The sequence below is a fragment of the Prionailurus bengalensis genome, chromosome E1 (assembly GCF_016509475.1).
Source record: "Prionailurus bengalensis isolate Pbe53 chromosome E1, Fcat_Pben_1.1_paternal_pri, whole genome shotgun sequence".
NCBI lineage: Eukaryota > Metazoa > Chordata > Mammalia > Carnivora > Felidae > Prionailurus > Prionailurus bengalensis.
Window position 1 is genome coordinate 60,784,009 of NC_057347.1, and position 13,018 is coordinate 60,797,026.

General features: G+C 51.3%; 1 protein-coding gene across 2 annotated transcripts in view; it reads left to right on the forward strand.

Annotated features, from left to right (window-relative positions):
* Nucleotides 1–13,018, forward strand: part of TBCD (tubulin folding cofactor D) — a 159,022-nt gene that overhangs the window by 36,638 nt on the left and 109,366 nt on the right. For both annotated transcript variants that reach the window (XM_043585483.1, XM_043585484.1), the window contains 4 exons: nucleotides 104–240; nucleotides 1,296–1,356; nucleotides 2,237–2,311; nucleotides 6,789–6,883. In XM_043585483.1, coding sequence (XP_043441418.1) covers nucleotides 104–240; nucleotides 1,296–1,356; nucleotides 2,237–2,311; nucleotides 6,789–6,883 — 368 coding nt within the window. The remainder of the gene's footprint in view (nucleotides 1–103; nucleotides 241–1,295; nucleotides 1,357–2,236; nucleotides 2,312–6,788; nucleotides 6,884–13,018) is intronic.

A 13,018-nucleotide genomic window follows, 5' to 3' on the forward strand; every position in this document is an offset into this window, starting at 1 on the left:
AAGGTTCTAAGGGACACCAGATTATTGATTTCTGTCGAGATAATTTGTCCCTGAGGCTCCGGCAGGCGTGGCCGCTGGTCTGAGGTCACGTGTGTTTGTGCAGGTACCAGCGCGGCTGCCGCTCGCTGGCCGCTAACCTGCAGCTCTGCGCCCAGAGTCCGCGGGAGCCGACAGTGCACGCCGAGACTCCCGCTGGTGACGGAGACTGTGATGTCCCCGAGGAGGTGGAGAGCGTGATAGGTGGGTGCAGTCCCTGCGGGCTCTGGTCTCTGGGTGGCGGCGAGGCTCCTCCCAGGTACGTTTATTGGCCGCGTACCTTTGCCACCTCTGTGCTGGCAGCACGTGGCCTTCCGTGACCTTCCCCACCCTCACCTTTCATGGAGTTCGTGGCTGCTGGTCTGTAGTCTGCGGGCCCACGACCCTTTGGGTCCCGGACCCTGTCTTTCTGTTCGCTCGCTGTTTGCTCCCCTGTGTGAGCCCTCCTATTTCCACCTCACTCCCTAGGCACCTCAGGACAGCTCCGTGCCTTCAGCCTTCCCCCAAGCCTGGCCTGGGTGTATTGCGCTGGTGGCCTCAGGCCTTCTCCTGAGGGGATGGAGGGGTGGCTGTCTTGGGCCCTGCCCCGCTCTCACTCTGTGACAGCTCCTGGCCCCGCACACCCTGCCTGCTCCCCGACTCCCGCCAGGTGTACCCGGCAGGGCCAGCCTCCCTGTCCATGAAGGACAGCCCTGTGCCTCCCCTGTTTTCCTCCCCTTCCCAGAGCTGTCTGCCCCCACGCCCTCAGAGGCCCTATACTGCCCTGGTCACAGTGGACTTGACCCATTCACAGGCTCCCATCCTTCCTCTGTGTCAGCCTTTCCCAGGCTGCCTGGTGCCCTTGGTCAAGGTTTCTGCTGACTGAGGATTGCCAGGCTCTTTTCTGAGCAGCCTCTGGGCTCTCCCGACTTCCTTCGGGCCCCTGGGTGGCTGTTCTGGAATTTGGCCTGTGCCCGAGACCCCAGCAGAGCCCCTTTTCTGCACCCTCTTGCAGAACTGGCCTCTGGGAAGTCTTCCTCACTTGGTGCTTTCTGCCCAGTGACGGCTCTGGTGGGCGGATCTACTTTGTAGCAACAATGGCAGGAGTAGGTTTTTAAAAACGAAGAATTAGAATAATTAGAATTAACATTCTTGATGTGACTCCCTTCATGGTGCTCGAGTGCTCTGCAGGGTGGGTTATGTTTAAGCTCGGAAATGAACTTCCCCAGCACTCGGGCGAGCGCGGAGAGCTCAGACCTGGCTTTCCCGTGTTCTTGCAGAGCAGCTGCTGATCGGGCTGAAGGACCAGGACACGATTGTGCGGTGGTCTGCGGCCAAAGGGTAGGTGCCTGCTGTCCCTCCGCAGGGGGGACATCCTGTCATTCAGCGCGTCTTGTGCAGTTGAGAGCTGGGAACAGCTTCGAGATTTTTATAAGGTGGAACAGTTTTTCTCATTTACATTTATTGCTTTATGTTCTCATTTTAAAGGTAATTACTGGGGAATGAGGGGGCTTCATTTCCTTGCCTGTCTGGCTAGAGTGGGCAGAGTTATGAGCATATCCACTTGCCTTTCTTGCCTTTCAGAGGTTCCTTTTCTTTCAGTTCTGTGTCCTCAGCAGCACAGTACCTGTCCCTTTCACAGGCAGGCGCGGTCACTGTATAGCGAGCGGAGGCCGGCACGGCCTTATCTAATCCCAGAGCCCCTGAGAGGGAGACTGGTGTTGGTCCTCTGTTTGCCTGAGGAATGGCCTACAGAGAGGTGCCCTCATGGGGGAGGTGTTCGCTTCAGCAGCAGGCAGCCTCTGAGCCCCAAGTCATGTGTGGGTGGGGTGGGGTGGGCCCGGAGGGATGCTGATCCGTGTCAGGGGGTGTCTGGTGTGGATGTGCGGGAGCCTGCCATGTGGGGACGTGGCCTGGAGGGGTCAGGCCGACAGGGGTGCCGTTGACCATCGGTAGCATGGGGCTGTCCTGTGGGCACACCCACCCCTTTGTCTCCCTCCCTCAGGAGATGCCTGTGTCTGTCTGTTTATGTCACTAGGATGGGGCTCCCTACCAGGCAGGTGGCCTTGTGTAGAGTAGAGCGTGTGTGAGGCTTGCCCTGGGTCTACCTGTCTTTCCTGCTCTCTAGAGGGAGGGAAAATTGCCGGGGACAGGTCCTGGTGGCTCGGGCCCCCTCACGACGGGCCCGTGATGCTGACAGAGCGCTGCTTCTCTCTTTCAGAATTGGTAGGATGGCTGCGAGGCTCCCCAAAGAGCTGGCGGATGATGTGGTTGGGTCCGTGTTGGATTGTTTCAGGTATGTGAGAAGATCAAAGGGAGACGTGTTTCTGGTTGAAAGCAGTGGCTTTTCTTCTATCCTTTTACATTTTCTTTCAATTGAGCTGTTTGTCAGAGCCTCCGCAGCCTTTTTTTCTTTTTTTTGAAGTTAAATTCAAGAACTCAAGTTATTTCTGTTATCTTTCTTTTTAGAACAAAATTTTTTTAAATGTTTATTTATTTTTGAGAGAGAGAGAGTGTGAGCAGGGGAGGGGCAGAGAGAGAGGGAGACACAGAATCTGAAGCAGGCTCCAGACTCTGAGCTGTCAGCACAGAGCCCGAAATGGGGCTCGAACCCACGAACTGTGAGATCATGACCTGAGCCGACATTGGACACCCAACCGACTGAGCCACCCAGATGCCCCTAATTTTACTGGATTTGAATTTAAATAGCCACATGTGGTAATGGTCATGTTGTGTCTAGGTAGCCCGTGGTGCAGGTGTGGGCTGGGATGCACAAATGGCAGGTCCTTGGGGTCTGGGCCTGGGGCCTGCAGGCCAGGGGGCAGAGCAGAGACTCTGGCACCAAGGGTGCACTGTTAGGTGCACAGTCCCAGAGGACTGTTAACTTTGCTTGTGGAAACCTCTCTGGGGGTTTCAGAAGCAGGTGCTTCTACGAAGGGTGGTGGTTGGGCCCAGCCTCACTCCTGCCCTTGTTAGCCGGCTGCTGATCTTCTGGGGCTGTTGCTGTGGGTGTAGGAGAGGGTCTGTCTGCCCTCCTGGGCTCAGCTATGCACACTAACTGCCGAGGGTGCTCTGTGAGCACCTGCAGGACGTGCCCTCCCCCGGAGCAGCCTTCTTCTGGAGCTTGTCTCGAGCCTGCTCAGCCACAATTGGAGGAGTGCAGGGGAACAAGATGTCACATGTGGGTCACCTTTTGCAGAACAATGCTGTGTGTCTGGCCAGTGTGTCTTCCAGTGGAAACATTTCACCGTTGTCTGCCTAGCGGAAAACGTGCACTCCTTACTGTCACTCTGAAACGCCTGAGTTTGGGAAAAGAAAGTGCTCCCTGTCCATGTGATGATTCTGCTGGCTTGTTTATTTTTATTTACTTTTTATTTATTAAAAAAATTTTTAATGTTTATTCTTGAGAGACAGAGAGCGCGCACGCTCCTGAGCAGGGGAGGGTCAGAGAGAGAGGGAGGCTGAAAGCAGGCTTCAGGCTCCGAGCTGTCAGCACAGGGCCCGACGCGGGGCTCAAACTCACCAACTGTGAGATCGTGACCTGAGCTGAAGTCGGCTGCTTAACCGACTGAGCCACCCAGGTACCTTTCTGCTGGCTTGTTTTAGGGTGTCCTCTTGGATTTCTTTTCTGGGGGTGTGGTGTTGGGTAGGCTAATGATGCTGGACGTCGCTGGTCCAGGGCGGCTCTGAGAGGTGGCTCTTGTGTGACCACGGGAGAGCCTCCTGCTCTCTGGAGAGGGCAGCACTTTGAGCCAGAGCTCTGGAGCCTTTCCTCCCTGGCCCCTTTGCCCAGGGCATGGCAGGTCTATCTCAAGTCTTTTTCTCTATTTCCTTCTTAGCGCATTTCTGCACCTGCCCTCTGGGGGTAATGCTGTCTCTTTACCCAGCCCTCCCTCGGGCTCTTCCTTGCCCAGCCTCCTTCCTTCCCTTCGCACCTGTCCCCTCCTGCCCCTGCCGGTGGCGTCCCTGGTGCTGGCTTTTCCTGGCGGTGGCTGCTCCAGTGTTCCTGAGCCCCCCTCACTCCTCCGGCCACTGTGTCTCTGTCTGGAAGCCTGGGGCCCTTCACCCTAGTGCATCTTGACCACACTCCTGGCACACGTTTCCTCTTGGCCAGACATCTGGCCTTCTGGCCTGGACCCGTGGTCTCCTTTAGTCATCTTCATTGGTTTAATCCCCAGACACTTCTTTGCCGTTGTCTTGTCATTGCAGTAAGCTCCTCTGAGTTCTGTAGTGAGGTCGTGCAGGGTGGAAACTGTCTCACTGCTCTTGATTCCCAGAGCTGGCAGCCTGGAGCCGCAAGCAGGCCGTTGAGGGAAAGGGCCTGTGTACAGAGGCATGAAATGACCTGACTGCAGAGCCTGGCTCACAGCAGGGTCCCCCCCAGCCCAGAATGCTTGAAGACCCTGAGAGGCAGGAGCTTGTTGGGTGGAAGATGTGTGTGGGGTGGGGGCCACAGGACTGGCTGGTCACCTGGCACAGCTGGGATCTTGTCCCTTGTTTTGTGGGACATACAGTGACGTACGGTGAGCTGCCAGCTTTTTCTGAAAGGGTCAGAACAGGACATTAATGTCATTAACTGTGAGCATATGCCTCTCCTCTCCCTGCTCTGTTTCTAGGCCAGGTTATGTAGCACGAAGCCACACACGTCCCCAGGTGGCTTTACATTGAGCCCCATAGGACCAGTGTGAGCAACATGGCCATCGTCCCCTTCTCCGTGTCTTGTCCCCTGGATGTGCAGGTGTCCTTTGGTACCTGTGCACCTCCCCTCCCTGGCCCTGGTGGCATTACCTCGGGGCAGGACTCCACAGACAGGCGCCACCCACTGCCCCAAAGCATCTCTTTCTAGTTAAAATTCTGAAGTACACAAAAGTGCCAATATTAAAATTTGAAATGGTCATAAAATCTTTGGGACAGATATTTAATAAAACATCTGGAACTTGGGGCGCCTGGGTGGCTCAGTCGGTTGAGCATCTGACTTCAGCTCAGGTCATGATCTCACAGTTGGTGAGTTCGAGCCCTGCCCTGCGTCAGACTCTGTGATGATAGCTCGGAGCCTGGAGCCTGCTTCAGATTCTGTGTCTCCCTCTCTTTCTGCCCCTCCTCCACTCACGCTCTGTCTCTGTCTCTCTCAAAAATAAAATGAAACATTAAAGAAATTTTTAAAAACATTTGGAACTTAAAAATTTGTAATTGGAATTGTAAGTTGGTGCTGGTTGATGGTGAGGTTCAAGGGGACTTGGTTAGTCTGCCTCCACAGGCCCTGAAATGAGGGAGGGACCTGCTGAGTGAATGCATGAGAGTCGCTCTGTCCTGTCTGAATGTTCTTGTGCTTGTTGCTTGTGAGGCATGCAATCTAGTTGGTTTTCCTGAACATTCCAACATCAAACTGTTGGATTTAGGGTAGGAAAGAGCCCTGCAAAGTCTCTCGCTTTTTGGGGAAGCGTATTTCACTGTTTATGTTGGCAGCCAAATGTAGAAGCTCTCAGGACAGCCCTTGTCAGTCTAAGAAACCCCTCTCACTGGTCCTAATGTCAGAGGTGTACCTTAAACAAGAGGGCTTCCAGACCACTTCAGGGACAATTTTATTAGATATAAAATTTTACCTGTTGGTTCATTGGTATAATCATGTATTAAAAGCCTGTGTTTCAAATAGTGTGAAACAATTCTCTAGAAGACTTTCCATTCTAACTTTTAAATCTCTACTCTGAGCCAGGAAGGGAGCTCTCCCCACCCCTTTCTGTGAATGCCTCAAGTCACCGGGGTTTTGGTGACTTGAACAGGCTGAGTCCTTGGCTGTGTAGTCAGCTGGCACACACGGCCGTGGCAGGAATGGTGTGTAGAGCCTGGGCGTCCTGCTGACGCATATCTGCAGACTGCTTTCTCTGTGGTCCCATGTGGGGCCCTCAGGACCTCTCCTTGTCATCGGGAGATCTGAAGAAAAGTACTGAGCATAGCACTTACCTGCCATTAAGTTGCAGGAGTTTCTTTCTTTTTTATTTTTAATGTTTATCTATTTTTGAGGGAGGAAGAGAGATAAAGCACAAGGGGAAGGGGCAGAGAGAGAGGGAGACACAGAACCCAAAGCAGGTTCCAGGTTCTGAGTTAACAGCAGAGACCCTGACGCGGGGCTCGAACTCATGAGCCCTGAAATTGTGACCTGAGCCGAAGTCAGATGCTTAACCAACTGGGCCACCCAGGTGCTTCACAATTTTATTTCTTTAGCCAGCAGATGCTTTAAAAACTCACTAACGGGGTGGGGGGTGGGGGGTGCCTGGTGGCTCAGTCGGTTAAGTGTCTAACTCTTGACTTCGGCTTAGGTCATGATCTCGCGGTTTGTGGGATTGAGCAGTGTGTCGGGCTGTGTGCTGACAGTGTGGAGCCTGCTTGGGGTGTTCTCTCTCTCCCTCTCCCTCTCCCTCTCCCTCTCCCTCTCCCTCTCCCTCTCCCTCTCCCTCTCCCTCTCCCTCTCCCTCTCCCTCTCCCTCTCCCTCTCCCTCTCCCTCTCCCTCTCCCTCTCCCTCTCCCTCTCCCCCTCCCCCTCCCCCTCCGTCTCTGCCTTTTACCTGCTTGCATGCACTTTGTTCTCAAAAATAGTAACTGTTAAAAAAATAAAAAGTTACCACTCACTGGTGGCTCTTAGCGAGGCTCCCAGGCACAACTCACTGGTGGGTTTTAGCGAGGCTCCCAGGCACAGCGTGGACACTTGCAGTGTGTGCACGTCGGGGGATGAGCGGACACGGGCAGTCCGGTCTCAGGTCTTGTGTGTGTGTCAGCTTTCAGGAGACGGACGGTGCCTGGCACGGTGGTTGTCTGGCGTTGGCAGAACTGGGCAGAAGAGGCCTGTTGCTCCCTTCACGGCTGGAAGACGGTGAGTTCTGCGCTCGCTTGCTCCGCGCTCTCAGTGCTGTGTGTAGCTCACTGGGTGCTTCGTGTCACTCCGCGTCTCCGGCTGTGAGCACACCGGGCCTCTGCCCTCGCTGACAACATTGTTTGCAGGACAGAGAGGACTAGGCCTGTTTCTCTCAGCCTGCCTTCTTGTATCGACTGTTCTGATTTTCTGACTCCCCTTCTCCCTGCTGCAAAATGTTGGTACCACAGATACACTGTGTGTCTGGATTTGGAGGGCCAGGAACCATTGTGATGTCTGAGATCTTCTTGTCCCTCAGAACTGGTTTTCGCCCCTGTGGGGGTGCTGTTGCCTGTTGAGAAGTTGTGTACTGCCTCTGTTTATCACCTGGAGTGCGTCATGGTCCCCTAGGAATCAGGCTCACACCAGCAAGGGGTGGGGGCGGAGGGCTGGAGGAAACTTGGCAGTGAGCCTGTGCAGGGGGACGGGGGCACAGTGCAGCAGACGCAGGGAGGACCGCCGAACTCTAAGCGAGTGTGTCCCAGCTGTCGGGGCTGGACGCGTGCAAGTGCGGCCCTGTCTGGTTGGTGGGAATCATCTCTGGGTGTGGCTGGTGGTGCCTCTGGGCAGAAGGGAAGGATGCCTGCAAAGGAGGGAGAAGGTCACATCCTGGGGTGTTCACCATAGGTGCTCTGTGCACTGGGGGGTTGACTTCCATCCAGAATAAAGATGTCTGTGCACAGATGGCTGGGACCCTGCATCTTACTCCGCGGCACCTGAGCTGTTGGATGTCAGAAGTGATGGCTTTGCATTTGGCATCGTGAAGCGGGAGGAGGGCTCTTAGACCCTCAGAATTCTATTTACTCTTACTATTTATTTTTGGGAGCTTTATTGAGATACAATTTATAGACCGTGAAGTTCACCCACATAGAGGGTACAGTTCAGCGGTTTATAGTATATTTTACAGAGCTGTGCGACCGTCATCATCATCTAATTTCAGAACATTTATGCTGCCCCCAAAGGAAACCCCTGTACTCAGGGGCAGTCACTCCCCATTTCCCCTCAACACACCCACCCCAGGCAACCAGTAATCTGCTTTCTCTTTCTTTAAATTTGCCTTTTCTGGTCATTTTTCATAAATGGAACCTGTGATCGCGGTCTTGTGCCTGACTTCTTTCACTTAGTGTGATGTTTTCAAGGTTCATCCATGTTGTAGCATGTAACTCTGTTCCTTTTTATGGCTGAATAATATTCCGTTGTGTGGATACACCACATTCATCAATTGATGGACATTTGGATTTGTCACATTTTGGCTATTACGGAAAATGCTGCTGTGAACATTTGTGTGCAAAAACGTTTTTTAAATTTTATTTTAGAGACAGAGAAAGAGCATGAGTGGGGAGAGGGGCAGAGGGAGAGAGAGAGAGAGAGAGAGAGAGAGAGAGAGAGAGAGAGAATATCCCAAGCAGGCCCACATTCAGCATATAGTCTGACGTGGGGCTCACTCTCACGACTGTGAGATCAACCGTGTTGTTACGTGTAGCATGTAGTCTCTGTTCTTTTTTTTTTTTTCTGTTTTTAAAAAACTTTTTTTTGTTTTTTTTTTTTAAATGTTTACTCTTGAGAGAGACAGAGACAGAACGCGAGTGGGTTAGGGGCAGAGAGAGAGGGAGACACAGAATCCGAAGCAGGTTCCAGGCTCTGAGCTGTCAGCACAGAGCCCGATGCAGGGCTTGAACTCACGAGGTGAGAGAGCATGACCTGAGCCGAAGTCAGATGCCCAACTGACTAAGCCACCGAGGTGCCCCATCTTTGTTCTTTTTTTATGGATGAATAATATCCCATTGTGGATACACCACACTGTTTATCCAGTCATCAGCTGATGGACATTTGGATTTTTTACCTCTTGGCTAGTATGAATAATGCTGCTATGAACATTTGTGTGCAGGTTTTTTTTTTTTTTTATTTAAGTTAATTTTTTTTATGTTTATTTGTGAGAGAGAGATAGAGCGTGAGGAGGGGAGGGGCGGAGAGAGAGGGAGACACAGAATCTGAAGCAGGCTCCAGGCTCTGAGCTGTCAGCACAGAGCCCCATGTGGGGCTCAAACTCACGAACCAGGAGATCATGACCTGAGCCAATGTAACCAACTGAGCCACCCAGGCGCCCCCTTTTAAATTTTATTTGAGAGAGAGAGAGAGAGAGAGAGAGAGAATGAACGAATGAGGTGGGGAGAGGGGTAGAGAGAGAGAATTGCAAGCAGGCTGCATGTTCAGTGCAGGACCTGACCTGGGGCTTCCTCTCATGACTGAGATCATGACCTGAGCCGGAATCAAGAGTCGGACGCTTAATTGACTGAGGCACCCAGGCGCCCCGTGTACAAGTTTTTGTGTGGACAGAAGATTCTAGTTCTCTTGGGTATGCATATAGGAGTGGGATTGCTGGGTCTTCTGGTAACTCCATTTTTAACTTTTTGAGGAAAAGTTTTTTTCTAAAATGGTAGTACCATTTTACATTTCCACCAGCATGAAGGTTCCAGTTTCTCCACACCCTCCCAACCGCTTGGTTTTGTCTTAGTGGATGTGGAGTGGTATCTCATTGTGGCTCACGTTTGTGTTTCCGTGACTCATTAATGGTGCTGAGCCGGCTTAATTAATGCCGACTGTGGATATCTTTGTTGGAGAAATGTCTGTTCAAATCCTTTGCTCATTTGAAAACTCAGGCTTTTTGTTGTTACTATGAGTTCTTTATGTATTCTGGGAGCCTCTCACCAGATAGAGGACCTGTGGTATTTTCCCCCATCCCATGGTTGTTTTCACTTTCTGGTTGGTGTCATTTGCGCCAAAGCCCTGCATTTTGGTTGATTTCAGCTCACCAGTCTTCTGTGTGCGAGTGTGCCACAGACAAGGTGAAATCCCTCCCTGGGTAATTTCGACTCCAGTAGGGCCTTTTCTCTGCTTTTCGTGCCCGAGAGTGGCTGGCGTGTGTGTGCCCATCATATTTTACAGTGTTGCGGTGCCCACTGGTCACTAGCCACTGGAGTGAGAGACTGTGAGCGTTAGCGTTACGAGTGAGGAGTGTCTTGCTGTTGCTTAAAATAGAGAAGATGTCCCGTGTGGTCTTTACTTGACTGGCCGGTCGCCTCTAGCCTGGCGGCCCCCCACAACGTGTGCTGAACCCTCTTGTGGGCCCTTGCCGTGCCTGGCGGGGCCTGAGGGAGCTGTGCTGTCTCCTGCCTGGGAAGGATGGTGCCAGGCCTGGCGGACAGAGGTCTTGTCGAGGCGTAGGCTCCACAGGCACCCAGGCCCGACACTTGTTCATTTTTCTTCTTTTTCTCTTGCTCCTCAGACTGGATGATGCCAGTTGCCTGCCCTGTCTTCAAGTTCATGGATTCTTGCTTGCACGTGTTCAGATCTGTTATTGTACAGCTCGACTGAAGTTTTCATTTCAGTGATGGTGTTTTTTCAGTTTCAGAATTTTTATTTGGTCTCTTTTTACAGTTTCTATCTCTTTTTTGACATTCCATATTTTTTTCGATATTGTTCTCTTGGTTTCCTTTAGCTCTTTGAGCATATCTGAGGAATCTGTTTAACGTCTTTGTCTGGTTTTCGTGCAGTGTCTGGGCTTCCTCAGGGATGACGATTTCTCTGCTTTTCTTTTTTCCTTTGAACAGGCTATTCATTTCGTTTCTTTGTATGCTTTGTGCTTTTTTTTTTTCTTTGAAACTGGACATTTTGAAAACTATAATACTGTAATATGGTAACTCTGGAAATCAGGTTCTCCCCCATCCCCAGGGGTTTGCAGCTGTTGCTTGTTGAAGGTGATTGTTGTCCATTTGTTGACCCCCCCCCCCCCCCCCCCCCCCCCCACAACTGTGTTCCTTGTTGTGTCTGGTCACTGAAATCTTGGTTCTGTAATGTCTGCAGATAGCCAGTGACCTAACAGATTTCCTTAAATGCTGAAATTTTGTAGACTCTTTCTTCACAACATACCCTCCTGATTTCTGCAAATTTCTGATGAGATGTTTGAGTTCTGAACAAGTTGAGTCTGTCAGTTTTTGCTGGCTTAATGGTTGTTGTTGTGGCAGAGGGACTGATTTGTGATGTCATCCGAAAACTAGCATTTGACTGGGTCTTCTGAGTGGAAACAGATGTCGAGACAGTATAAAACGTGTAGAGATTCTATTGGGGAGATGCCCATGAGAGAAAGCAAGAAGGCTGGCGGAACTCCTGTCTGACCCCGAGGGCTGTGGGGGTGGGGTGTGTCTGGGGTCCTCGAGCCAAAGTCAGCCATAGAGGCAGGCAGTCCCGTGTCCCCAGAAGGGGCCATGCTGGTATCGCTGCCACACTCTCTCCCTGGCAGAGGCACCTTGGGGCCTGGGGTGCAGCCTGTGGCGAATGGGGCCTGGCTGTTACCGCAGCTCTTCCGTTGCAGAGTGCTGACCTCTCCTGAAGTCCTGCTCCCCACAGGCCTGTGGTGTGTGCCTCAGTTCCCAAGGGAGCGGGTGGGCCCTGGGTGGAGTTACACTCTCTGGTGCTCCTGATACAGTCCTGGCACCTTCCTGTTTGGAGGACCAAGTCCTTACTGATTTTTTTTTTTTTAAGTTTTATTTATTTTTGAGAGAGAGAGAGAGAGAGAGAGAGAGAGCGCGCGCGAGCGAGCACGAGCAGGAGTAGGGGAGGGACAAGGAGAGAGGGGGACAGAAGGTCTGAAGCAGGCTCCAAGCTCTGTGCTGACAGCAGCAAGTCTGATGTGGGGCTTGAACCCACAAACAGGGAGATCAGGACCTGAGCCAAAGTTGACACTCACCTGAGTCACCCAGGTGCCCCAAGTCCTTACTGATTTTTAACCTTTTGTACATTTTGAACTGTTGGATGTTCCAGTTTTGTGAGAAAAGTGAATACCGTGACGAGATATCTTTGACTTTGCATGTGAAGTAATTGTTCTGTGCTACTGAATTAAAACGCTTTTCTCATTGATGAGTGTGTGTGTGCTTCATTTCACGCCCATCGTGTCTTCCTGCCCCATGGAGTGTTGTGTCGTGCTGAAGACTGGAGCTGGTGATGGGGGCAGATTGCACGGGCCCCCGATAAGACTTCAGGAAGGTTGTGGTCAGCATTTTGTTCCCTCTTTGCTGTGAGTTCAAGGACCCCTTTAGAATCTTTTTTCAGCTTTGTTGAGATATAGTTCACCTAACCATACAGTTTTCCTATTCAAATACCTGATTCAATGGTTTTGGTATATTATTTTTAAAAAACATTATAGAATATACGTAATATAAACATTTGCCATGCTGTTTTTAAGTGTGTAATTTGGTGCTATTTACAGTTCATACAACCATTGTCACTATTGCTGAAAACTTTTCACCAGCCTGAACTGAGACTGTGTCTCTGCTAGACTCCCCTCTCCTATCCCCTGCAGCCCCTGGTAACCACTCCTCTGTCTGCCTCTGTGAACCTGCCTGTTGTCAGTGTTTCATCTATGTGCCCTTGTATAAGATTTGTGCTTTTCTGTCAGGCTCATTTCACTGAGCATAATGTCTTCAAGGTTAGTCCATGTGGTAGCAGGTGGCAGAGTTTCATCCCTTTTTATGGCTGAATGACACTCTGCTGTGTGGTTTTCCACATCTTATTTACCTGCTCCCCTGTCAGTGCAGGCTTGTGTCCTTTCATCTTTTTTTAAAAAAATGTTTTTGTGTTTTGAGATAGAGTGGATGCGGGGGGAGGGGGGCGGGCGGGTGGTGGGCAGAGAGAGAGCGGGAGAGAGAATCCCAAGCAGGCTCTGTGCTGTCAACGCAGAGCCCACCTTGATGTCGCGGATTGTGGTATGATGACCTGAGCCGAAATCGAGAGTCAAACACTTAACCCACGAGCCACTCAGGCGCCCCTTGCTTTCATTTTTTGAGTGTTGTGAACAAAGTTTCTATGAGCATTGGTGCACACTTAACCTGTTTGAGTCCTTGTTTTTACTTCTTTTAGGTGTATACCTAGGAGTAAAATTGATGGGCCACAGGGAAATAATTTTATGTTTAACTTTCTTGGGGTTTATTACTTTTTATATATAAAGGTTAAACCCTTACAGCTCTGAGGCTGGGTCACAGGTGACTATAGGCAGGTGGCATAGTTAAAACATCAGGAAGACCATTTTCTTGTTACAAA